The following is a 25,337-nucleotide window of genomic DNA, read 5'->3' on the forward strand; positions in this document are numbered from 1 at the left end:
CAGCAGACAGAAAACGCTTCTAGTTATACCCTACATTGGAGGTATTTCTGTTTTCTGATAATATCTTGAAAGCTGTAAGATTCACTCCCTTCTGGAGGAAAAGAAAATGACAGTTATTACTGTCTATTATTGTGCGTTAAAATAGGAAGAAAGGATGAGACAGAGTTGGAACTCAGTGAGACCATGAAGAAAAACAATCCTTTGGTTTGATATATTTAAAGCAACAGTGAATATATTTCCATGGCCAACCTACTAATTTCATTACAGAGTCTCCAGACTTTCACAGCAGCCCATACAGCTCACTTGGTGCATAGGAGGGGACCCTAAGAATTAATACACCAGTAAATATATATGTGACCAAATCTGAGTAGCTTATAGTGCTGCAGAATAATTCATTATTTGGTAACAGCAAAAAGTACTGTAAGTATTTCAGGTTCCTGCTAAAAGAGGTGCTTTTGATGGTCAACTGTTGAGACTTGTGCTGGGGAAGCATAAGAAGGAACAGAATTAATTTTACTATGTGTCTTAGTCATGCTGTCTTCACAAAGTTTATTGGGAAGAAGCAGATTAATTTCTATCCAGCTTAAGTCACTACAGTACAGTATGTGCAGAGTCAGATGAGCAAAGAGTCTATTTTAAGGCACTCATCTCACAGACGCACTAAAGCTATGCCTGGTTTGTAAAAACAAAACTGAGAGCTTTTATGTTCCTTTTGAGGTCTTTTATTTTCATAAAAGGAAGCACTATTCCAGAACAGTAAAAGAGGGAAGGTAGAGTGAGACATAATCTTTCCACTCACCAAAACTTGCTGCATGGAAAAATATGATCAAACTTTAAGCTAAGCTTTGTTCAAATGTTTTTCAAGTAATTTTCTTGTAAAGAGTATCTCTATGCCAATTTTTTATGCAGAGTTCAATGTGGGTTTTGATCCTTTGGGAAAAGTAAGAGAGGATAAAAATTACAGCCTTGCCTTTTTTAGTATATCTATTTCAGACCTTCACATCAGAATACGATAGTATTACAAAAGAAAACTTCGCCTATTCTGGTTTCCTTTATTTTCTTTAATATGTGGTAATCTATTCCTCTAAAATTTTCAGGTTCAGTAATCACAAGAAAAGAGTTCAAACTGGTACAGAACTTCTTCTAGAGTTGCCCTCAAAACACTGCAGAGAAATGCTATGGACAAACTCCATCCCCAGAAAGGCAAGTCACCTCTTGAAGTCAGTGCTGCCTTTCTTTACCAGCACCTTTAAGTGGTGAGGGTTTGCTGAAAGAACTGTTTTTTCTATGTGTTAGTTCTTCAAAGAATTTAGAAACAAAAGCCTAGGTGGGCTTCCAGTCCCCCGCTAGCACTGCAAATATTTTGAGTTTTTAAAAAAATCTTTGTAACCCACATCTCAAAAGAGACACAAGAACACTTGGAGGTTTCCTACATCTGAAATTCACAAGTGCTCCCAGCACTGAGCTCCACTACTGTAATGGTACCAAGAGAAGAATGAAGATGGAAGGGGAAAGGAAGTAAAGCAGAAAATTTAGTGGAGATGAGTTTTCCACTGTCACAAACCAACAGCTAAATTTAAGTGCTTATTTCACACTGACAGTGGTGAGGCTGAAAAAATCCAAACCCACCCTTAGAAGCACAGCAGCAACATCCACCAGTGTATTTGCCAGCTTAGCAACATGCAAGTCAGAACTCTCTTTCCAGATTATCCCTGACCCCACTGAGATCACAAGGGAATTCCTCCCTTGCCTTTTATCATGTGCAAATGCAGAATATAAAAATGGCCTGTGTATTTAGAATTCACAACTGAGATAACTGATTTTCCTTCCTCATTTTCTAATTCCAAAGATCCTGCTGCAACATCAAACAGACAATTCTGTCAAAACCCAAATACCAGGAAAGTTAGCAAGATGTAAATTCACCCTGGCAACTATGAGACCACAGTGCAGCAGAACAGGTCTCTTCACATTAGAAGTGTTTTGATGGCATGTGTAATACTTCTGTGCTACATTCCAAGAACAGATATGAAGCCTTGCTTTCAGAATTCTCCAAACATGTTGACATCACACTGTTGGCCTGACATTCATTTCAACCTGATTAATATCACACAAATCACAAGTCTTCAACTATGTAACATTCTGGAAGTTATTTTTTATTACTGTGGCATATTGACAACTGTCCAAGAGGACAAATTTGGTTTCTGAGTACAAAAGGAATGAGACCAAACTTGAGAATTACATAACAGGTAGCAGACCCCCTTACCCAGTGACGGAGCAAAATGCTTTGTGCAGAATTGATACAGCCTAGACACTTACAGGTTCACAGAATATTGTAACCAGAACAGTCTTACTCTTCCTCTATGACTCCCAAACCCAGCATTTTGTCCTTTTCTCTGGAGTACTCTCAGTTCCATGCTATGGTCCCAGCTCCCTCACATCGTACTTACCCTTTCTGGTATAATACTTTTGGATATTCTCCACCTCCCAAGGTCCACACTGCAAAATATTTCTTTTTTAGTCCACACTCCTCTTCTAATTAAGGAAGAGAAGTCTTTACAGTCTTCTTTTCTGTAGACACTCTGATAATTTCTCTGCCTATAAAGTACATTACAAGGGATGTGCTGCTGCTGGCAGGAAAACAAATGCACTTTATGTTTCCTTTAAAGCATACAACTAACTGCTCTAATGCTTCTGAGGACTGGGCAGTGTGGCAATTGAAAATGAGAATTCTCAATGTAAACAGTGCGTCAGCCCACCAAACAGTAGGTGACACTTTGTAACTGAAAATGTGAACTCGATCTAAATGCAAGATCTCTTTCAGTCATTGAATGAGAACCTGAAAGCTGGCCCTTTGCCAAAGAACAAATATAAAATCAGGCTGCTGATGTGATAGACCTCACCAAGATCAGAAGCTTCTGAAGACTGAACTCAGAAGCCTGGGCAGAATGAAAGATGCTTTTCTTGCCTTCCAAGAATTCACTTTTATTTATTTTGAGTCATAAATTCTCATTCCTCTTCTCAGTACTAGCAACTCAATCACCACACTGAGCCTACCTGGACATATTGTGCTGTACAGGTAGCAAGATCTATGCAGCAATTCTCCATGAACTAAATGTATAGTCCTTGACAAAAGCAATCCACTCTAGAAATGTGGTCAACTAAACCAAAAGAAACAAAGTAACTCCATATTCTGGTCACCAGGTTCTATATTCTGTGTGGTCTTGACCCAAGATTTTCTCATCATCACTACTATATAGTAAAAACTACTTTACTGGGGTGTTGCAAAGTTTAGGGTTCATAAAGAATAGGATAAGTATACTCTGCTTCTGTGGAGGGATTTTGATATTCAATGTTTGCATTGTAGGCCCAGAAAAGGGGCTTTTGATAGTTTCCTTTAGGCACTGCATAAGTAGTCACCTGATTATAGCAAACATGGCTCTGAAGACAAAACCTGACCTTTAAAATACTTTTATTAAACAAAAAAAGTGTATAAGAAATCCTCAGCCAGCATACTCCATATATTGGCCTTTAAATCACCGATCAAATAATCCTTATTTACAGTTGAGAAAAATATCTTCTGGTGATACAAAAGCTATAAAGGTCTGCAAAAATCACTTGCTCCCTGCCATCTGCATTTGAGAAATGCTTTCCACTTAGCCAGGATAGGATGTAAGACAGGAGAAAATAGGTTGCTGTATAAGGAAGTAGGGGCAAAAACCAATTGCTATTTCCCACATAAAAGCTGTTGGCCAATATAAAGTGCAAATATTCCACAACATTTTGCAACTACAGATCATTATTTTTCCTTTTTTTTTGTGATCTTAATACCATTTTGCACAGTACATTTATACATTTATAATAATGAAGCACCAGCTTTTAAAGGGATGAATCTGGTTCTAAGAGACAAGCATGTGTGAAGGTGTCATTACTGTCTCTTCAGCTCTGCAATCAGACTTGAATGTCTCTTTCTAAGCAGTATTTCACTAGTTTGGATTGCTCTGTGCAGACATTACTCCATCCTGGTTAGCAGTGTTAACTATTATCACTTACCCATCCCAGCTGTCAGTGTACAGCCCTGAGGGACTCTCCTGCTCTGGGTGAGCAGTTCCCAGCAGTGTATGGAGTGGACACAGAACTGATTCGTTCTCCTTTCAGCACCAGGAGCATCTACAGTAACCATACTAGTTACAAGTCTAAAAAATCAAAAATACCAGCCCCTGAAACAGGAAAATGTGTCACAGAAAGGGACAGAGACCTTGGGCTGCTGCTGAGCTGACAGGATAGAGAACCTGTAGTGCAGAGAAGACCATAATTACTGATCAGGGGTCAGTGTGGCAAAATCAGCACACCTGGCTCTGCTGTGTGCTTCAGATTCTGTTGTGTATTTCAAACTATTAACTTGTGAGTCCCTGACCTAGAATTTTTTCCCACAAGCCTCTGTGGTGTTTTTCATGGTGCTTTGTTGGTTTTTTTGCTCTATCTTGTTTTGTGTTTATTTGAGTTGGTTGGTTGGTTTTTTTAAAGCATGAAAATAAGATACTTTTTCACTTCTGTAACAATAAATCTATAGGGTTACTTCCACTAAATATTCAGTACTACCTGGTAACCTTGCTGTGACATTTCTGTCTTTCTTCCCACACAATGCAACAGGAATTTCAGGCACCAGAACAGATTCTCATTAAATTTAGTAGTGTTCAGCTAAAAGCAATACAAAGGACAAGCTAAATTCAGTCTTAAAGAAAAGAAAAAAAAAAGATCCCTCAAAGGTACCATTACTGCCCAAATACTTCAGACAATTTCAATCTTCTGTTCTAGTTTTGAAAGTCAGATGCCATTTATACCAGCTGGAAACGTTTCTGGGATTTCTGTTCTCATTTGAAAAAATAAAGATGGATGTACTGTCTTCTCATTAAGATCTTTTTTTGGGCCCCATCTCACAGAGCCATCTCTTCCAAAACTTTGCTTCTACAGTCACCATATATCACTGGTCACATCATGTCCAGCTGCAAACAGAAGAAACAGATTTGAAAGAAGCAGCACTGAAGTAATTTCATATATGTGTTTAGTGCTAAGAAAACCAGGCAAATTTGGAAATCCTTATCATGTAACATAAATAGATTGCACAGAATTCAGTACTAATCTTCTATAAAGTCCAAGAACAAACTGAAAAATCTCATCTTCACATAATCATCTGTGCAATTTATAGATTTTTAAAAGTACAGTCCAAATGTAGAGATCTGTCTGTTATCTAAGCTTCTTTAAAACCATCTACACCATCAGCTGAAGCCTTGGAGACAGATTTGTAATGAGACAGCCTGTAAAAGATGGCTAAAATATTTATTAAAAAAACTGATATCCTTGAATTTCAGCAAGCCTATATAGAGAAATTTAATTCAAAAGATCAAAACATCTTTTTAAAAATGTTTGAATTTTCAACCCACATAAATAGCAGTTCAAGATCTGCAAACCTTTTAAAAAGCTATTATAGTAAATTATACCAATCCACTTTTAAATGAGTGCCTCACTGGCTCTTTTGAAGCATATTAGAGGACACATTTCACCCCTGTAAACACCTATGTTACTACATCACACAGTATTTGCCATCATGAAATTACACACCTGCCTAAGTCTTACAATAGCAAGTAAGTAATTTCATGTGGCTCTTCTGATTCAATTCCTTAGGTGTTTTCTAAGCCATGCACTCTGATATCTACTGCTTTAAGAAGCATTTGGCTCTCTCATTGCACCTTTCACTTACAGCTTAATTCTGAAGCCACAACCCATCTTTATAGTACTCACCAGATCATCAACATCACCACCTTCATCTGTAGGAGGCAGAGTTTCATTTTTCTGTTCCTTTGGAGCCAAGAACTAAAAAAAAAAAAAAAAAAAAAATTATGTGATACTGACAAAACTGAGAGCCTTTAATGTTACGTTAACAGAATGTCTCCTCTGAATATCAAAACAAAGCCAGCTGAAATTAAAAATCAGGAAGGAAGTGTTTCTGGTTTCCACCCTCCAAAACCATATAAAACTACAGAAAACTTTGTAAGACTTGCTTTTAAAGGATTTTATGGTGAAGTGTGTCAAAAACCAGACATAAGGACATGGTTCTTGAGACAACACATGTAGAGGGCTGTAGAGAACCCTGTGATAAGGATGCTGCAAATATTATTTCCTAGACTCAGGGGGAGATAAGAAAGATGCATAGAAGAGAAATCATTTGAAGTCTACTAAGTCCACAGAAACAACTTCAGGCACAAGAAGTTTTTGAGACATCAGTGGCTGCAGTCTAGGACTACACATTTTTTCTCTACCCATCTTTTTTTGTTCACTGTCAGATGGGATTCTGGATTAGATGGAAATTTTATCCATTTCAGTTTGACCAGGTTTATGTTCTTCAAAAATATTGTGTGTAGGTACAAAATGCTTAGGGATAACAAAATCCCTGACCCCCAATGATATGAGTACATACATGAGGGTGACCAATGGCTTCTTTGAGACATTTCCTACACATAGCATTCTAGTTTTGTGTTGAATTTTTAAGTGTCCCCATTTAATTCAATTAACATTTACCAAATGAACAAAGATATGAATAAAATAAAAAACCCTCTAACATGCAAGATGATTAGAATGCCAGTCTTAAAAATGGAAAACCATTATGTAAAATTACATTGCTGTAGCTGCTGATACAACTCACCATATGCCCTTCACTTAAAACATGACATTCATAAACAGAAGAGAAAGGTAAGTTGCTCAGATACTATAAAAACTGAAATCAAACATACAGACAATATCTGGAGTACAACCACCTCCAAAATTATTTCACAGATTTTTCTCTTAGCCTAAAAAAACCCAAAACATTAAAATGGTAGGGAAAAATGGCAATACTTAACTCTTACTTAAAAAAAGCATCCAGTTGTCTACAAATCCTAGTTACTACCTTTTTATCAATATCCTTAACATTTAATCTTTTTTTTTCTTCTTATTAAAATGCACCAGAACAAGTATACAGAGCTAGAAACAACCCTGCCCCCCAAGAAAACATAGGCATGAAGCTATTGAGGAAAAGCCACATTCCCAGACTTGGAGTCCTGTCATCCTTAAGTCAGAAACAACTTCACTATAACTCCAGATGATGAAAGAGAACAGCTAAGTAGAAAATAGCCACATTAAACAGGCTATAAATACCTGCTTAGATAACTCTTTTGTGCTCCTAAAAGGGAGCTGCTGTTCAGCTGGGGACTTCAACTGTGTCAGCCAGAGAGGTTGTGTAAGAGGCCATGGGATCCCTATCAACATCACCAATCTCTGAGACCACACATTTCTAGTGTGAAAAGTTTAAACATTATTTTAATAAATAAAATATTCTGATCCTTCTCTAGAACCCCAGTGACCAAAGGTCAGAACTTTCCTACATCCTAAGCAGCAACATCCAAGAGAAACAGAAATCTCACTCCACAGACAACATTCATGTTCTAACCTGCTGAGTTTAACTTATCAGAGATTCTGTAGCTGAAGAAAAAAAGAAAGGCAGGGAATGTGACAGAAGGAATTAGAATTTCAGGATGGTGTACGTCTGTTTATCTTTTTTGTTGGAAGAGTTCTTAATCTAGTAGTAATATAAAGCACATACTATGAAACTAAAAGCTAATGACATTTGTCAGCTCTGAAAGGCTTTTTGTGCCAGATCAAATTTCCTTTTTTCACATTTAATTAAGAGTCAATTGGTATTTCTGGAAGTAGCACATTTTTCAAAAATTTTACAATCAGCTTTCTCGTGCTAAATTATGCAAAGGAAGCTAAAAGCCAGAGAAATGTACAATGAAGATTTGCAGTAAATTGAAACCTGAAGTTTCCATCAAATGCTGAACATCCAAAGCAGGGGTTTTTTTCTGAAAACCTGTTTTACATTTATGCAAAAGCAAATTACATATAATAGCTGTGCTGAAATCCATTATCTTCCCCAAAGCAACCAGAAAAAGCACTTGACATTTCTGCTCTTTTAACCTACCATCCTCATGCTCTAAAAAGAGTAACTCCCCTATTACAGGAAAAAAAAATTCTCAGTGATAGGAAAATATGCATGCATAACCTACCTCAAGCAAAAGGAAAAAGGAAAGTTTGACCTGTCTAATAAGCAGCCTGGTAAGTCTTCCTTTTTCCTGCAGACAACAACCCTATAAAACCTGTAATCTTACAGACAAAACAGTCTTGAAACTACTAGCAGCTAGTAAACAGCACATAAGAGAAAGGGCTTTTGTGTCACAAAGGACAACACTGAGAGACAACCCCACGACCTACAGGCTTGCACATAACATCTACAGAGGTGAAGAAAACTTGCATCTTACTCTGCTGGGAGGTATTTGAAAAAATCCAATATAACCCTTAAATGAAGGGTATCGCCTTCAGTACAAAAAATAAATGAACCACTTCTGCAATCTGCTGTAGACCTAGGAAAATGCTGGCTTTGTATCAGACAGGAAAATTGTGGCAGGGTTTAATTGGACCAAAGAGGACTAGATATTATACCAGCTCCACAATACCAAGATAAAATATTCTATCCCTGCAGATCTTACTCCAAGAATACACAGTCTTGCAGTTCCTTAATGAAAAAGTCATATGAGCCCTTAACAGCCAATGGGAATTAGAGTTCTGGGTTTGGATTTGGACAGTGTGTGGGGAGATGGTTATCTAGTGAGTATCTGGAATTGCCAACTGCTTAGCTAGCAAAGAGATGCAATCCAATTACTCTGGTAGTTAAGGTAACTGTCATCTTAGAGAACTCTGCTGCAAAACTGATTTCATGCAATATCTTGTATTCCTCCAATTTAATGGGAAGATACAGCTATTGTATGACCTTCAATCAATCACAAAATGACCTTCAGTCACAAAATAGTTTCTGTATTGCAATATATGGTGATTGCAGGATGATGGTAAACAGAAATGTAAATTTGCAGTCAGCCTATAAATGCCTTCTCCAGCTTAGCCTGGCAGCTGTGAATCCAGTCCTTGATACTCTCTCATTTGTGCTGCATTCCCATGCAGGCACAGTATTTTTCAGCCACCACAAGCTCACAGGGAAGACAACGGTATGCTGCAAGGTCTTTGTGGTTAATAGAGATTTCCTTAAGGAACAGTGGCTATTTCACACAGCATTAGCACATTTTTTGAGCATCAGTGGTAGTTTCAGACTAGAAAGTACAGTTCTCAAGAACAATATTGTCTTAGGAAGTTTCCAAGTAATTTCATGGCACTTGAAGTAGATAAAAAAGGCTGATACTCTTTAAAACCACCACTGGGGGAAAAGTTGCTCTATACCTTTATGTGTATAAATAGCCAGTAGGTCCTTCACGTCTAGAAAAATCACCATACTCTGTCATTTGTATCCTGCACATGTGCTCAGCTTTCTGGACTCCTAGTTTGTTAGCTTTTCATTTTCATGACATTTCTGTGCCTTCTTCTCCTTGAGATAAATTGTTACAGATGAAAAAAGCAGTTTCTAAAATACAACCTTTTTCTACTCACTAACTAAATCATAGAGAACCTACTTCTACCCATTTCTGCCTATTGCTTATGGAAGGCCTGGAAGCTGCAAAAATCAATGTGGCATCTTCTATAAAAGCTACTTCTCTGCAAAACGGTGATTTTGGACACAGTGTCACCTTCAGGGGGGTCTGTGATACAAGGACCTATCTCCTAAACTAGCAGCCTGATACAAAAACATCCATCTTATCCTCTCCACACAAATATCATTTTTGACAGCAGCTCTGAATTTTGCTTCCCTCCAAAGAGAATGCACCATTCTCCCTGTTACAATTCAGCCCTTTGTAACTGGGACATCCTTCTTTCATCACTGTAGTTACTAAAATGCTACATATCTGTAGAAATTATACCTGTAAATAGTCCAAAACTCCCATTTCCAAAGGATCTAATATGGTCACCAATAATACCCCTAGCATTATGTATAATGCCCACCCATCCACAAAAGCTACACAAAGGGAAAATATTGGTATCACTGCATGTATGGTGAAAATTAGCCACAACAACTTGAATTGCTGGAGTTCATAAAACCTTTTTAAAAAGTATCAGATTTTTGAACTCGTGCTACCAGTGAGAACATATTTCTTTCTGTGAAGTTCAAATAGTGATCTTACATATGTAAATAGCACTCTGCTGTTCCACTACACTGAGTTGCTGAAGTTCCTACTCTTTGTAGAGTATATTTTCAGATAATTTCAATACATGCTACTTTTTAAAGACCAATTACATTAAAACTTGTACATGCTAAAGTAATTTTGCTCTGAAATGCAGAAGTTTCAATTGTGTGGCAAATTAACATTCTTATTTCTTCATATGGATCTTATTTCATTCAGCTGAAGATTTATCCACATGAGAAACTCTTCAGTTCCACAGCAAGAGCTCTATACAAACAGATGCTTATTAAAAAAATGATACCTTCTCAGCCTCTTCACCTGTCACCAAACTTCCTTCCGCTTCATCTTTAGTGATCAAAGAAATCCTTTCTGAAAAAAAAAACAAACATAAAAATATCATTAGAAGGCTTCCCAAAAATTCACCTAATGTTAGAAGTGAAAAAAATGTTCCACATTTCAACTTCTGGATGTGTCATCATCACCAGCAAAAAAAGAGTATCACTCAAAGGAAAATGTGTCTTGCATAAATGAGTCAACTATGATATAAAATATGATATAAAAATAAATTAATGAGCATATTCATAAGCTTGTGGAAGTATCCATTTAGGAAACTGCTAATATTGTGACAATCAAACTAATGAGACACTGAAATCATAGCTCACAGACAAAATGCTGAAAATCTATTAGAAATTGCACTTTTAGTCATTCACAGCATGCTCTTAGGTCCCCAGAAAAAATTAACTCTTGGGATTCAGACACTTGTGCTGTGATTATCTAGTCTGACTACTAAAGTGCTGATCCTGCCCCACTTCGCTCCTTCGTTGTGCCGCAGCACCACACTGTGCAGTGATGTCCCACCCCTCCAAACAAAAACCTTCCAAAAAATCTCCATTTATTTTGACCCCAACAGTTTTTCCAGTCTAGTTCATCACTTGACCATACAAATGCGTGTGCCTGAATAAGCAGCTCTGGGTGTGAGAGCAAAGAATAGGAGATTCATAAAAATTTCAGCAGCAGTGTAAGTGTAGAATCACCTTCATGTGCCCACAGAACCACATGGCAGGGTTTCATGAACAAAGGAATTTGTCAAACAGCTCTGCCTTTCTTCTGAGCCACTAACTCATTAACTCACATCCACCTTCTTTTGGCGATGGCAGTCACTCATGACAAGACCCAATGCACACCACACTCGGTAGAAAAGAGGGGATGGGTCATGTGGCAAGAATAACAGAAAACAGAACTCCTGCTCTTGTTAGCAGCAAGTAAAAAGCAATTTCAGCTGCCTACTGAGAGCAGCCAGATTATGCATTAAGCATCAAGATTTCATTTCACCATGTCCTCAAAGGAAGATAATCTATGCTGTATGAAAATATCATCTCTCTTTGTATTTGTTTGTTTGATTTTTTTCCTCAAAAACATACTTCAGTTTGTCAAAAACTCTGATTTATACTAACTAAAAGTTATTCATGGTTTTGAAAGATCCAAGTTTGCTACTTTCAAAGTTTATTGGTTTCTTTTTCCAAATTTATACAGAGAAGGTCCCCTACAGCACTACTGAATATAATCTTCTTGTCAGTGTTGTCCTGTGCTGTTTTTTTCACATTGCTAAGCAAATTCCCATCCTGTAATTCAAAGCTGGACAAAGTAGACATTACAGCATGTCTGGAGTTCATCACTTTGAATAGTACTACACAAAATCACATCACTGCATTTTATAGCATGCACCCTTAAGAGATACAGCTGGGCATTTAACAGATTTCCTTAGCATTGGTTCCAATTAAAAACAAGACTATGATGTAAAAGATTTTTTTTTTAGTCCGCTACATTTTCTATTTGTGAAAATGTTCCTTTATTTATCACTTGTGTAGTCTCTGAATGTCTTTTAGAATGGCACTGCCTTGTATCTCCCAGTTTAATCATAGGTAGGTGTCATACTACCACATATTCTGTCCTTCAGGTTACTTAAATACAAAATGATCAGTGACACATTTCAACGCTATCTGTGACTTTTTGGAAGCTTAAACTGCAAGAATCTTTTTATAGCTCTACTGCATGAGTTTTTTCCATTTATTCTGAAATTGGGTCTTCTTCTCCTTACCCCATAACATTTAATTTGTCTCTTCTTCTACAATTAATTTACCATTTCAACAAGACTTGGCAATGCATTATGAATAATGCTGATATAAAACTATTAGTGCAGAAAAGGAAAGGAAACTGCAACATGAAAGTTTTTTTTTTTTTAACTAGCCGCAGGAATGAAGCATATCAAAATGCTGCAGTGGGGTTAGTTTAAGTGCCCCACTGCTAATGAAGTTTTCTTACTTAATGGGTAAATGCAATACAGCTAGAAATTGCCTAGTTTTTTTTTTAATGCCATCCTACCTTGTACCATGATCTCCCAGAAATCAGATAAGGCTTTATCTTCCAACTTTGATTTCAGTGCCTGCAGAAAGTCATTAAAGCACTGCACCTTGGACAGCTGAAAAAAAAAATGTAACAGCAACTGTAAGCAAGAACTATTAAAGCAAGCTTAATTCTTCATGAAGTCATTTAACATGGTGAACACAAAAGTCTCTACAGAATTTGGGTTTTATATCTATTAAAACTGTGAGTTCTAAGGAATGGTAAGCCACAAAAAGCACCTCTTAGAAAACTAGAAAGACTTGCTTGTAACTAGCTTTGTTGAAGAAGAAAATTGTAGTACTGTACTTTTAACTAGCACGAGCATCAGGTCATAGGCCTTCAGTTCTATGTTTAAATAAAAACAAACAACAACAAGTAATACCAGAGAGGCTAGTCCCCATTCCAGTATAAAAACAATAAAAACCCCCATAAAATGCAACTCTATTTCTAAAATTTGAAACATATTTAAACTGTTTTTGCTGTAGCAATAAATTATCAAGCAAACAGGCCCATCATGCCTCTAATTTGAAAGAGGTAAGAGTATTCACACATTGACATTACCTTCATGGCCTCCTCTCTAAAAGCTCTGATACAGTCGATCCCTTTCATGTAGTACTGGGAACCTTTGTTTTCCAAGAACTGATCAATGCGGTTTTTCAACTGCTGACTCACTGGAAGACAAGGAGAAATAAAGTGATAAATAAACAAAAGAATGCACACTTCCAAGGAAAAAAAAGCCAACTTTTCTTTTACATCTCTCTTTTTCTACTCCACAGGCACCTAAGTAGTTAATCATACCCACACTGCCTCAAGCTATGCAAGTTGATAATTGTTATATAAGCTAGTGACAATAATTTCAGCCTCTCTGGAAAAGTCAGATATACTAGGAAGAACCTCAAGCATGTCCAAGGCATACTTCTCCCTGAAAGCCATGAAAAAAAGCAGAGGCATACCTTGTTTGATAAAAATTTGGAATCCTTAGGGAGGTTAATGTTCTACAACACAAGTGTATCCCCTCAACATCCTTTGCAATCAATGCATATTTCAATGAAAGCATTAAATTTATGAGAAAGGTGTAATAATGTCAAACCAACAGGTGTAGGGTGACTGCAGTTAAAAGACCTTGCTGTTATTGACATCAGGGTATGTCTTGTCTCTTGTACAGGTAGTTTAATAATTTTTCATCAGAGCAAAGAGGTTTATGATCATAGAGATTATAAACTGTGCATGCCTGACAGAAAGAAGCAGAGTTAAACAGTGAGACCTGTACCACAAGAAGGGGAACACCAGTTTTACCCTTACTGTTGAGCTCCTAAATGTAGGTAGCTGTAAACCACTGCAAACAGACAAGAGAAGTGCCACCCAAGAGCTCTGCTAATCCCAACTAATTTCTGCCAGTTTTTAGTAATTTACTTTCTCTTCATGTTTACTTACAGTTAAGGAACTGTCCAGTTTTACCCTCTGACAAAACACCTCAGCCAGGAAAAAAACAAGGAGGATACAACAGTGATCTATTAACTCAGAAGCATTGTGAAAAGAATGAATAGGGAGTTGATAGTGTCCTGCCTCTCTCAAAACAAGAGTCAAGGCTTGAGTTAAGAACAAACAATAAAACAGGATCTTTTGAAACACACACCAGCAGTTAAATCAGCCTTTGGTAAAGGGGTTAAGTTTTAACAACTGAAAAAATGAACAAATTCTCAGAATTATTAAAAGAGGATGTCTATCAAGGGAGATTACCAGTGTTGTTGCCATTGAGGAAGAAGACTCAGGAAAGCTTTCTGACCAAAGCAGAAAGCTTTCCAGCATCTGCCTGTCCTGTTCTTGTACTGTTAATGACCAGTCAGTGGATTAGCAGAACCTTTCCACTGATTTATATATAGCCTTTCCCAGCTCCAGATGTTATGGGCATAGACATCACTTCAAGAATCTCAGCTATGGAAGCATCAACAAAGAAAATCACCCGCCAGAGTGGTGGAAGAAACAAGAAGTAAGCACACTAAGAAGGAGACATTGTTTAAGTACTGTGTTCCTCTCTGCTCTTACAAGTATGCACAGCACCAGCTGTTACATAATTTTCTATAAAATGCCTAATTGAACTGAATCTGAAGGACAATATCTCTGCATAGTGTGAAACAAGGCATGTTTGATATTCTCCCACTAGGTTTTGACAGTTTCTAGAAAAGGAGGCAGATAATGGTTGTGCCCAACAGCAGTTACAGCACAAGAAAGTGTGCTGAAGTGCCTACTGTGCCAGAGGTAATCAGCTCACTCTCTATTTATTTCACCAGTAGCTGACAAACTAAATTGAAGTCTAACTACTTAAGCTTCCCAAGTTAAGTCAGTCCATTTTTTTCATGGTTAATGATTTTCTCATTAAATGTTCTAATTTCTTATGAATTGCACTAATAAAAGCAAGTCCTGCTGGTGTTTTCAGTGGTGGTGGTGTTTTTTTTAAACACTGCCTTCTCATTGATGTGTTAAATTAAAACCCCAGGCACTAAAAGGGTGCAATAAAAGTCTTCATTGTCAGAAAGATTCCAGCATACTGTTTGAAACTATCAGACACTCTACTACTTCTTTTGCATTTAATTTTTTTTAAAATCCCTTTCCATTTGATTGCCCTGGCAGCCATCAGAAGAAAAGACTTTCTTGCTACTGACTGTGAGATGCCTCCTTTTGAAATCTGTTGTAAGGAACCAAAGGAAACCTGCAAAGTTTTACCAGGCACTGAGAGTCCATAATATAGGCAGCAAACAGGTTACATGGCAACAGAATTTAAAGTCACATTCCTCTAACATCCTGAAGTAGCTTGGCTAAAAACTTGATTTTGTCCATTGGGTTTCCCTTAAATGATAGGCCAATGATGGGTGAATCTAAAATAGACAAAAAATCCTATGTTCTGATTAGATATCAAATTATTTCAGGGGACCAAAAGTAATATTAAAGACAGAAGATAAGGATTATAGCAGGAAATTCTTGAAGTGGTTGCTGTTCCTTTAGACTTCTAATCTGAGAACTTCGTTGATTTCCTGCTGCCTTTTCATTAGTCTGAATCTTTGGGTCTGGATGCAGCAAAAATAGATGTCCCTGTTTTTGGAGCAAAGCGTGTTCTGCATAAAGCTATCTTTTTAACTAAGCTGTGATAAGCATTAACTCTGATGTGTCCCAGACAAATCTCAGGCATTGATGTTTTGTGGAGTAGTCCCTTGAGTTACAAACTGACAGCCCATTCAGCCACTCCTGTGTAACTTTTTTCTTCCCTCTCAACTTCCCTCACTCCACACACATTTAAGGAAGTGAACAAACAAGAGATGTCTACATTTTGCATTAACTGGAATTTCCAGCACTCCTAATAATCACCACATTCTGCAGAACATCCCAAGAAACTTTAATCTCCTCTTCCCTCTTTCTACTGTACCTCACTGGTTAGATAACAAATATAGTTATTAAGGGTTAGAGAACTGCAGGGGAAAAAAAATCCCAGAATAGATCTTTTAGTTCTAGCAGAATTTAATCCCTTCCCCTCTGGCATTCAGATACATTTGCTACTCCAAAATACATTCACTAGTGCTGTCATTTTTTGTGAAATATGCCATGAACAATTATATTCACTTGTTATCTCTGAACAGCTACAGTACAGAAGTGCAGTTATATTTTCATGTTTGTTCAGTTCAGCTCTTGGTCTTGATTACTATACCAATCAGATTACACAATAATAATACCAAAACTGTCTATTATTACAGTCCAAGCTTGATTCCTTGGGGATTCCCCTCCCCCTGGCCCCCCAAAAAAGAAATCAGGTTAAAAAAAATTTCTTCCTTTAACAACAGGAGTCTTTTTTCTAATCTTCTGATTCATGTGCTGCTGGTGGTAATGATTTGTATTCATGGACAGTGCTTAAACTGACAAATCAGTTAAATCACCTGATAATTCATTTAAAAAATACTCTATAAAATCTTTCTAGAACTGAAAAGAAGAAAGAAATTCTGAACTGAAAACTGTACTAATTTTTAAGGACCTCCTTCATCTTTAAGCCAAGAAATAAGAATTTTAAGACCAAGAGCTGTTGGCTGTTGAACTAATCCAGTACCCTATGAGGTCCTGTTCAGTTTTGAATGTCCTGTGAGTATGGGTCAGAATGATTGAGGCTGGACATCTGAAGGACATATGACCCAAATCCCTGCTAAAACCAGGGTGCACTGTGGAACAGGTGCCTCAGTGCTCCGCAGACTTGAGTTCTGCGTAACTCCCAAAGATGGAGAGTCTCCAAGTTCTCATGGGTCCCTCTTTCTATGTGAGCCCCATCATTGTGATCTTTATTATCTTTTCCCCCATAACATCGAATTCATATTCTGTTTGTTGCAGCTCAGAGCTTTGAATCTCACCCAATCACTATGCCCTTCAAAGACAAACCTGGCTTCATCTTCTCTGTGAAGCAGATATACAGAAAACTTCAAAGTGATTCTATACACTCAAGTATTTGGTTTGCAAAAACCCTTCTAATGACTGAATCATTTTCATCAAACCACTCATTGCATCTGCCCTGCCTAGCAGTAGAGCATGAATAGTCTCTGAAATATACAAAAACATCCAGTAAGATAAAAATGCAGACAAACTGCAAAAACCTGTCAACAAATAATTGCATGAAGTATTAGCTTTTTAAAAAACTATCTTAGCTCCAGAAAGGTAATTACCTATACTTATTTCTACAGAAAATCTTGCAATAAAATATCATCCTTGTTCACATTCAGTTACTGATTCCTTCAGCTATATTTTTCTAGAAATGCCTAGGAAAAAAATATTAACTAATTTACTAAAATACAGAAATGAGAGCTTAGTGCAATTTGTCTCTGGACATGCAGATTTCTCTCCCAGCTGAAACTCAGCAAATAAAAAAAAGCTTTTTTGACATCACGTTCTCAGACAGGAGTACTGTAAGATGCAATGAAATGTGGCCTATAAACTCACACATTTACAAATTTACAAATCAAAGAAAATACTGTGCATGTGTCAATACCTTTTTCTACTCCCCTGATTCTATCTGATACAGAAGCCTATGAAAATACAACACAACACATCAGACATGATCTGCTTTCCAGAGATGCAGACATGGATGGAAACCTTCAAACAGGAGGATGAACTGGCACTACATGGCTACTCCTTTGGTATTACAAAGATGGCAAGCACTGACTGCATTTTCTGAAGCCTTCTCTGAAGCCACAGCAATGAAGAAACTCATTGTACACACTTGGGAGCAACAATTAGATTCTACTCAGGTAAACTAATCTATTTTATGTGCAGTCATTGACAAAAACGTCAGAAGCGGTTATCAGGGGACATCTCTTTGTGATGACTCTACACTTGTGACTTGCTCAAAATAAGACCTGCATAACATGACATCTCTCTGGCCATGAATGCAAATAAGAAAGGATGTCTAGAGGGGAACGCAATTCTAGTTACATGAGCATCAGCATTAACCAGTAAGCTGAAACCATCAAACAAATCTCACCATGTAACCCTTAAGCAGCTCCCTACTAATAAAAGACACAGTTTTCAGGTAAATCCAAAGTTGATTATTGTTTCAGGAATTGAGCTGCCAGTCCAGAAAACCTGTCTCTAAGACCCTTACCAATCTGAAAATCTTTGATTTTCTGCAGATATTATTTAGGGATTAGTGGCAAAGATGTCACACAGCGTCAGATACGGACTAGCTTCCACTTAAGACTTCTGCTATGAAAGGTACAAACCCTGATTAATGCATCCCAGTGAGGGCACTGCAGGAAATATACTGGTACCTATTTTCAGTGATAAATATACCATCAGGACTTCCTACAAGCTGTTTTAGAAGAAAAAGAAAAATAATCACCTTGCCATCCTCTGGTACTGCTACCTTCATAATTTTGGTGTGGGTGTGCCATTAACCTGCAGCTGAATTAAAAAGCAACTGTAGTGTCACTATTTAAAGTACAACTCTTCCTACTGCTACAACTTCTCTATCTACCAAAAAACAACCCACCTCCAATCAAACAGTTGAAAGGTCTTTCTCCTCCCAATGAAAGGACTGCTGTTATTTTAAAAGTTGAATGTAAGCCCTATTCAGTTAGGAAGACTGTAACAGATGTTTTTTAATACAAGAAAGAAAAGCAGAATGCAACTTAGCAGTTCTCCTGTCTGCATCCTGACACATAAAATGCTACCCTTTTTACAAATAAGTGTTTGAATCCCACAGATTATCCTTTTCTGCAAAGAAATTTTATGTTTCTTACGTTCTAGCAGAGGGAAAAAATTAATCATTAAATGACAAAATTATACCAAAAAATCCCTTAGCACCACTGAATAGTTTTAAGGCAGAATTTACTATTTACATAACCAAGTGCAATATAGCAAGCCATTAAAAACATGCCTGCAATGTTCAATGTGTTAAGCCACCTAAAAGGCTCTGAAGCACAAAAAGGATTACCTAAAAGAAAAAAGATAATATGCAAAGTATGTTTTTATTTATAGTGGCTTCTCTCTCTCCTTTAAATGGGTGACTGCACTGCATTCTGTTTAACTACACCTTATCATTACAGAGCAGATCACAAAGAATAAAAGCAAATTGCTCAAAATTTCAGAACCTTCCAACCATGTACTGCAGTTATCTCCAGCACAGCTACCAAGTGGATATATTTAAGCAGTCTTTCTAGTTAAACCATCTTCAAGGATAATCACTATAGTTATTTCTGCCTTAAAGCTTTCCTACATGAAATTTATCACCATAACAAAATAGTCAACTGTTCCACAGTTTCTGTATTCTAATGTATTGCACAATGCTTTTTTTTTACTGCATATTAATATAGTCGAAATTTAAGAACACAACTCCAAATATTTTTTCAATAAATAATTTCTTCTGGGTCTAATGAAAAATACATGCAAAAAAGCAAACTAGCTGGCTTACAGGTCTGGAAATTCTGGAGAGAAAGAGCTATGCAGGCTTTAACAGGCTGTATCACAACTCAATATACTGATAAACACACTCCTGAAACTACATCCAAAAGGACCAAAGGTCTTGTTGGAAGACCCAGTACCTCACTTAAGCACCTCTGCAAATCTTTCTCTGAAAAATGGAATGTGACATTAATGGCTATTTGGCAGATCAAGTTTACCCTGCCACAACCTTCAAATCACCCTTTATGAGATACAGGGCCCCGTCCATCTTGTGCATTCTTCTTAAGACACCTTTGGATTACATATATCTCTGCATAGCTACTCCAGGAGGTAAGTATCATACAAACCAATGATAATTTCATGGCATTTCAGACTTAGGCCATGCAAGACAACGTTTGACCTCTGCCTTGTGTTCTTCTTCATCTCTGAGATGAGTCACTGCACACAGAGCCTTCTCTCAACAAATACTACCTGCTTATTCCACTCTGAATTCACCTGTGCTTTCTTTCACTCACAAGCAGTAAGAAATGACCTTTGCATGTGAAGGTTTAAGTCCCAGGCACGACAGTCTCTTTTTTTCTTCATGCACCATGAGACAGGTTTCTCACACTGTGCACACCAACAGCTCTCCACTTCAGGCCAGAAAGACCCTGGGAATGAGAAGCTGAGGCTCATTCTGAATGAGGCAGTCAGTGAATATCAAGGGGTCTTCTGTTAGAAACACCTGAGGGGTTGCTCAGGTGTCTCAATGTAGCTGTCTAGTGCCTTCTTACCCAAACACAGCTACCTGAGACTTTTAATTGGGGAAGGCAAGTATTAACATGGGAATTACAAACAACACCTTCCTTGGCTGAGTGGCACTACTAAGCTAACCTATAAATTCCAGAGCAACTCACATTGTACTAGAAACTTAAGTTTAGACAAATGGACTGCATTTATTGAACTCTGAAGTTGCTACTAATATAATTAAGATAGACAAAAGTAATTTACCATCTTTGAAGTCAGCATTTTTCTTCCTCACCAGAATTCGGAAATCTTCTGCTGGGTTAACACTGCCTACCTACAAAAAGTACAAAACCAAATCAATTCTCTTCCAAAATCCATCTCTCTCTTCTTGTCAGGCAACAAGAATCTTTACATTTCTTTTTATTTTCACATGAAAACAGAAACTGTGCACTTCTCTGCATTCAGACTCAAAAATGCAAGTCTTATAAAGTGTGTTAATGCATAGCACTCCTGGCAAAGGCTGGCTATGACATGAGCAAGATGAACTCACTCTGCTGCACTGTTACAAGCTGGCCACTTCTCTGCTGCTGGGAGGACAGAAGCACAACAATTCAGGTTATCTGCTAGTTCAGCTTTGAGATCTTATGTAGCACAGCCCTCTTAGACCTCCCTAATCTCACCAGGTGCTTAGTGAGGAGTGTGAGCTCCCAGGCACATGGACACAGAATCAGTGGTGTGCCACTCCAATAGGACCTCAAAATTAAAAGCTTGCACTTAAATCATCTAGGCTTTCTGGCAGAGTCTGACATCTTAAAGCCAAAGCTCTAAATGGGCATGTAAATGCAGAAATCTTTCAAAGGAACTAAAACCAGGTCAAATATAAATAAACACTGAAAAATGGATGCATTAACTTGAGGGGAAAAAAACCAACAACCCTACATTGCTTAAAATTTCCTATCAGCAATCATAATTCCCCTACTTTTTTTTATGCTTTGCTGCCAGAATAATTCATGGACTTTGCAATAAGTTTACTTGGCCTCACTGTATTTCTTTAAGATCTAGCAATGCCACTTTTCAAGAAATACCAGAAAATTGTATTAGAAGTGTAGCACACTGAAATCTTTTTAGATATCAAATATTTTTATAAGTATCAATAATGCTTTTTTTCAAAATTAACCTTAAAGAACAGCACATTTGAAAACAAGAGAAGTTAGCTCAATATTAACTATTTTTTTATAATAGGAAAACATCAAATAAAGGAAGGTGCACAGTTATGATATAGGTTTCATCTAAGCCATAATTTATAAGTTAGATCTAGAGGCAAGATGAAACCAAATTTGTGATTTAGACCCCCAATTAATACAGAGAACAATGTCTAAAATCACAGCAATACTTTTGATTAAATACACAGAGGCAACTTCTATGTTGCAGAAGATATGAAACACAGCAAGAACAAAATTCAACCACTGAGCTCCAATTTTGTTTTCTTCAGATCCTCAGGCTTTTCTTTTAGAGTTCTAAACACCAGGAGAGAATTTTGTCCTAAAATATCCACGACTGATGGAAACTTGTGTTAACACATGCCTAAGGGCAGAGAAAGTTGTCTTCACAATCTCTAGCAGAGTCTCAAATGTACGAGTAGACAGTATTTCAGTCATGTTTCAGCTAGAAACTCTCCTTTTATCAGGAATTCTGGATATTCACTACAATAGACTTAGAGAATTAATCTTCTCCTTTGATAATCACATTTGTAAAAACATGCTTACAGAGGTGATATTGCCTTCAGCAAGTTTCATAAGGCTAAAGCCCTCTTCCTCATCTTCAATTTTTGGTTTCTTAAGGCTGGGTTCATCTTCACTGCAAATGAGAAGGACAAAAATGAATATAAACACTTGAAGATGATTGTCCTGCCTTCCAACTAGGGAGTCAATAAATTAATGAAATATACACTGAACTAAACTTCATTACATAACTGTTCCAAAATCAACACTTTACCATGCCTTATTTGTCCCTTGGGCTGCACAAACCAGAGAGTAGAAACAGAAATCAAACTTCATCTTCACATACAGCAAAGGCATCACTTGTTGAAGGTATGAGATTATTACTGCTTATTTCAGGGGTGAATTTCCTTATGCAGACCTTCTTCATCTTTCTAAATACAGAATATCTCCAAACACTATTTGGAATCTCTGTGTTGAGTTAGCCTTGATAATTTACAGTATGTAACATGACATTTGGTATTTTCACTAGATTTTTTTTCTAAACATGAAATGTCAGTGAAAATTTACCATTTTAGTAAGACATAAATTTACTGTTCAATCACTGCCTGCTAGAGCCTGTCTTGGAATTTACAGCTAATACAAACCTGTTTACACAGTGGCTTTTGAGTTTAATGACCACTAATCTGTATCAGCACATGAGAGCTCTGTAAACTTCCACCTTGTATTTCTTAAAACCTGCTAGCCAAACTCCAGTTAAGCAGATCAGAACTATCTTAGGACATTTCAAGCTACATCTCAAAATGCTTTCAAAAGACTATTTTTATTTTTAAAAGCTAATTGTGATTTTGGGCTACATTCTTGCTTTGTCCTTAGAGGTAACATAGAGGAAGGTATACATTCAAATTAGGAACTTAATTCTCACATGTAACATGCTACACTTTAGAGCATATCTCAGCAACAGAGGAAAATCCAGATAATCACAAAAGTGGAAGAAAATCAGATGCTGTCAGGCTACTGACACAGATGAATTGATTTCCATTTAAGAATGACTGAAAGCTACTGAGCAACCCAAAGGGCAGGATTTGTGTTCAAGGAATCCCAAAACAAACTAACAAGTTTTTCTGAAAAATTCTACTACTTTGAAAAGAGGAAACTGCTTGATGATGTAGGGACAAAGCCAGAGATCCTGGACTAGGAGCCACTTTTCATCGTGCAAGATTGGAACTGATTGCAAAAACTGCATTGCATGTTACAGAAGCAATCAACTATTACACAGAACTTGTGGAGTCTTCCTTTTTGCTTTCTATAGCACACTCCTCCCCTACTTTACAATCACTGTCTATCTCACTTTGTTTCAGCAATCTTCTCTGTCCTTAATTTTGTCACTACCAAAATGAAATCCCTTCTCCTCAGCAACTCCTGTCATTCAGCATAACATTACTTATCACTCTGGGAGAAATGATGACTTTAGCTATGCCTAAGGACAAGGATAGGATACCTTTGCTTCTTTCTCAACTCTGCTGACTTTCTGACTAACCTTGAACAAGTTGCTTGATTGTTTTAAACATCCAGTGTGTCTCTCTGTAAAAGGAGAAACTGATACTTATAAATAACAGAGTTTAGAAGCTCCACGGGAACCAAAAAATCTTGTATATTAACATGGTCTGATGAAAGGTGTAAAGAACAACAAAAATTCTCTTCTAGAATATTTTCCTCCAAAAGTATATGGCAATCAATTTTCTTCTTTTTCTTCCTGCATTATTTTTACTGATTCAAAATGCTTTGGGATTGGAGGAAGGAGAAAATAAATGATGATGCTGCATTTAACAGCCTTGGACCAAATCTACAGTTGTCATTAATCAGTGCAGCACAGCAGAAACTAATGAATCCATAGCCATTTATACCAGCCAAGGATCTGACATTTAGAATATGCACTGATTAGCAGTATTTTTAAACTGCAAAACGTGCAATTACTATTTGAGAAAAATTAATAAAATACAAGATTAATTTAAAACACCCACTTCTACATTAATATAGAAGCCTTTCACATCCTACAAAGCTGGATGAGATAAAAGCCTCTCCACAGCCAACCTGAGAAGGAAAAAGTAAAATGTTTTCTATATTATTGGAATTTTTTTAAACTACACAGATCTAAAGCAAAAGTGATACAAATGAATACTGAAATCTCTATTAAGATATCATGCCTACAATTATGCTGCTTTAGTCCCATTAGACCTTAAAAATTAACAAACAAGAATCTGGTCAATATGATGACAGGAAGTACAAATCAGTTTCAGAAAACAAAAATAATGGTCAAGACATCTTATAAACAACTTTTTCCAAATGCTCAAGTGCAACCTACATCTTAGTTTTAATAAGTTGAATCTCATAGAGCCATAGCATTCAGAATCACAGAATGGTTTGGGTCGGAAGGAACCTTAAAGATCATCCACTTCCTACACCCCCGCCATGGGCAGGGACACCTCCCAGCAAACCAGGCTGCCCAAAGCCCCACCCAGCCTGGCCTTCACCACTGCCAGCAAGGGGCACCCACAACCTCTCTGGGCAACCTGTGCAAGTGCCTCTGTTACTGAACATTTTCCTTAATCACTGTTGCAGAGATGTACTTTTCTTTATCCAGTGAATAAATTCTATCATCTCAGCTTTACCCCAAACACAGAAGAAAAACACAGTTAAGACTGTTGTTGTAGCAATAATAAAATACTACCAGTCCCATTCATTACTGCAGCAATACCATTTTTCTGCAATTTAAAAAAAATCTTAACTATCATTCATTCTTCTTTGCATAGTTGAGTCTGTATTCTTTCACTTCCTTTACAGCTTTTTAAGAAAAAAAATCATTTTAATGCCCAACATGAATTTCTATCTAAATTACTTTTACAGCTACTTTTATCACTCCTCTAAAGGAAACCAGTTTTTAAACAAAATAGATTTCCTTCTTGCTCATCAGATGCTTTTGGGAAGATATATTTTAAAGAACTAACAGTAATGGGTCACTGCTTTTTGTTTAAATTCTCTCTCTAGCTTGTTTGAGCCCAATTTTTTGCCTTTTATTTCTAAAATGGCTCTACCACTTTTTAAGATATACATATAAATGTACACATGTACATAAACCCAGAGAAACTGGGGCATGGAGTAAGGAAAAGAGAATTGAATCAGTATGAATTTAGAGACACACCAAGGCAACAGGAACATACTGAAATCAGCAATAACAACAAAAGAGCCCTGTGTTTCCCAGTCTGTAGAGAGGAATGTGGTCATTGGTCTCAAGCAGCAAAGTGAGGTGTCCTGGGTCATGTCCTCTCAAAGAGAAGATGCTGAGGAGGCTGCACCCAACCCAGAGGAAAGGACTGAGCTAAGCAAGAGCTCAACACCCCTC

General features: G+C 37.2%; 1 protein-coding gene across 2 annotated transcripts in view; it reads right to left on the bottom strand.

The window, feature by feature from the left end:
- Positions 1-2,132: 2,132 nt before the first annotated feature.
- The window catches only part of XRCC5 (X-ray repair cross complementing 5), a 50,787-nt gene continuing 27,582 nt past the window's right edge, over positions 2,133-25,337 (bottom strand). Inside the window, exons 15-21 of one of the 2 annotated variants that reach the window (XM_058028270.1) lie at positions 21,983-22,073; positions 20,481-20,550; positions 13,122-13,231; positions 12,540-12,636; positions 10,459-10,526; positions 5,800-5,871; positions 2,133-5,003 (exon numbers count right to left, since the gene is read on the bottom strand). In XM_058028270.1, coding sequence (XP_057884253.1) covers positions 4,989-5,003; positions 5,800-5,871; positions 10,459-10,526; positions 12,540-12,636; positions 13,122-13,231; positions 20,481-20,550; positions 21,983-22,073 — 523 coding nt within the window. In that variant the 3' untranslated portion in view covers positions 2,133-4,988. Of the gene's footprint in view, positions 5,004-5,754; positions 5,872-10,458; positions 10,527-12,539; positions 12,637-13,121; positions 13,232-20,480; positions 20,551-21,982; positions 22,074-25,337 lie in introns of those variants that run through there. The other variant, XM_058028269.1, reaches the window with a different exon arrangement.

The sequence above is a fragment of the Melospiza georgiana genome, chromosome 7 (genome assembly GCF_028018845.1).
Source record: "Melospiza georgiana isolate bMelGeo1 chromosome 7, bMelGeo1.pri, whole genome shotgun sequence".
In the NCBI taxonomy this organism is placed as follows: domain Eukaryota; kingdom Metazoa; phylum Chordata; class Aves; order Passeriformes; family Passerellidae; genus Melospiza; species Melospiza georgiana.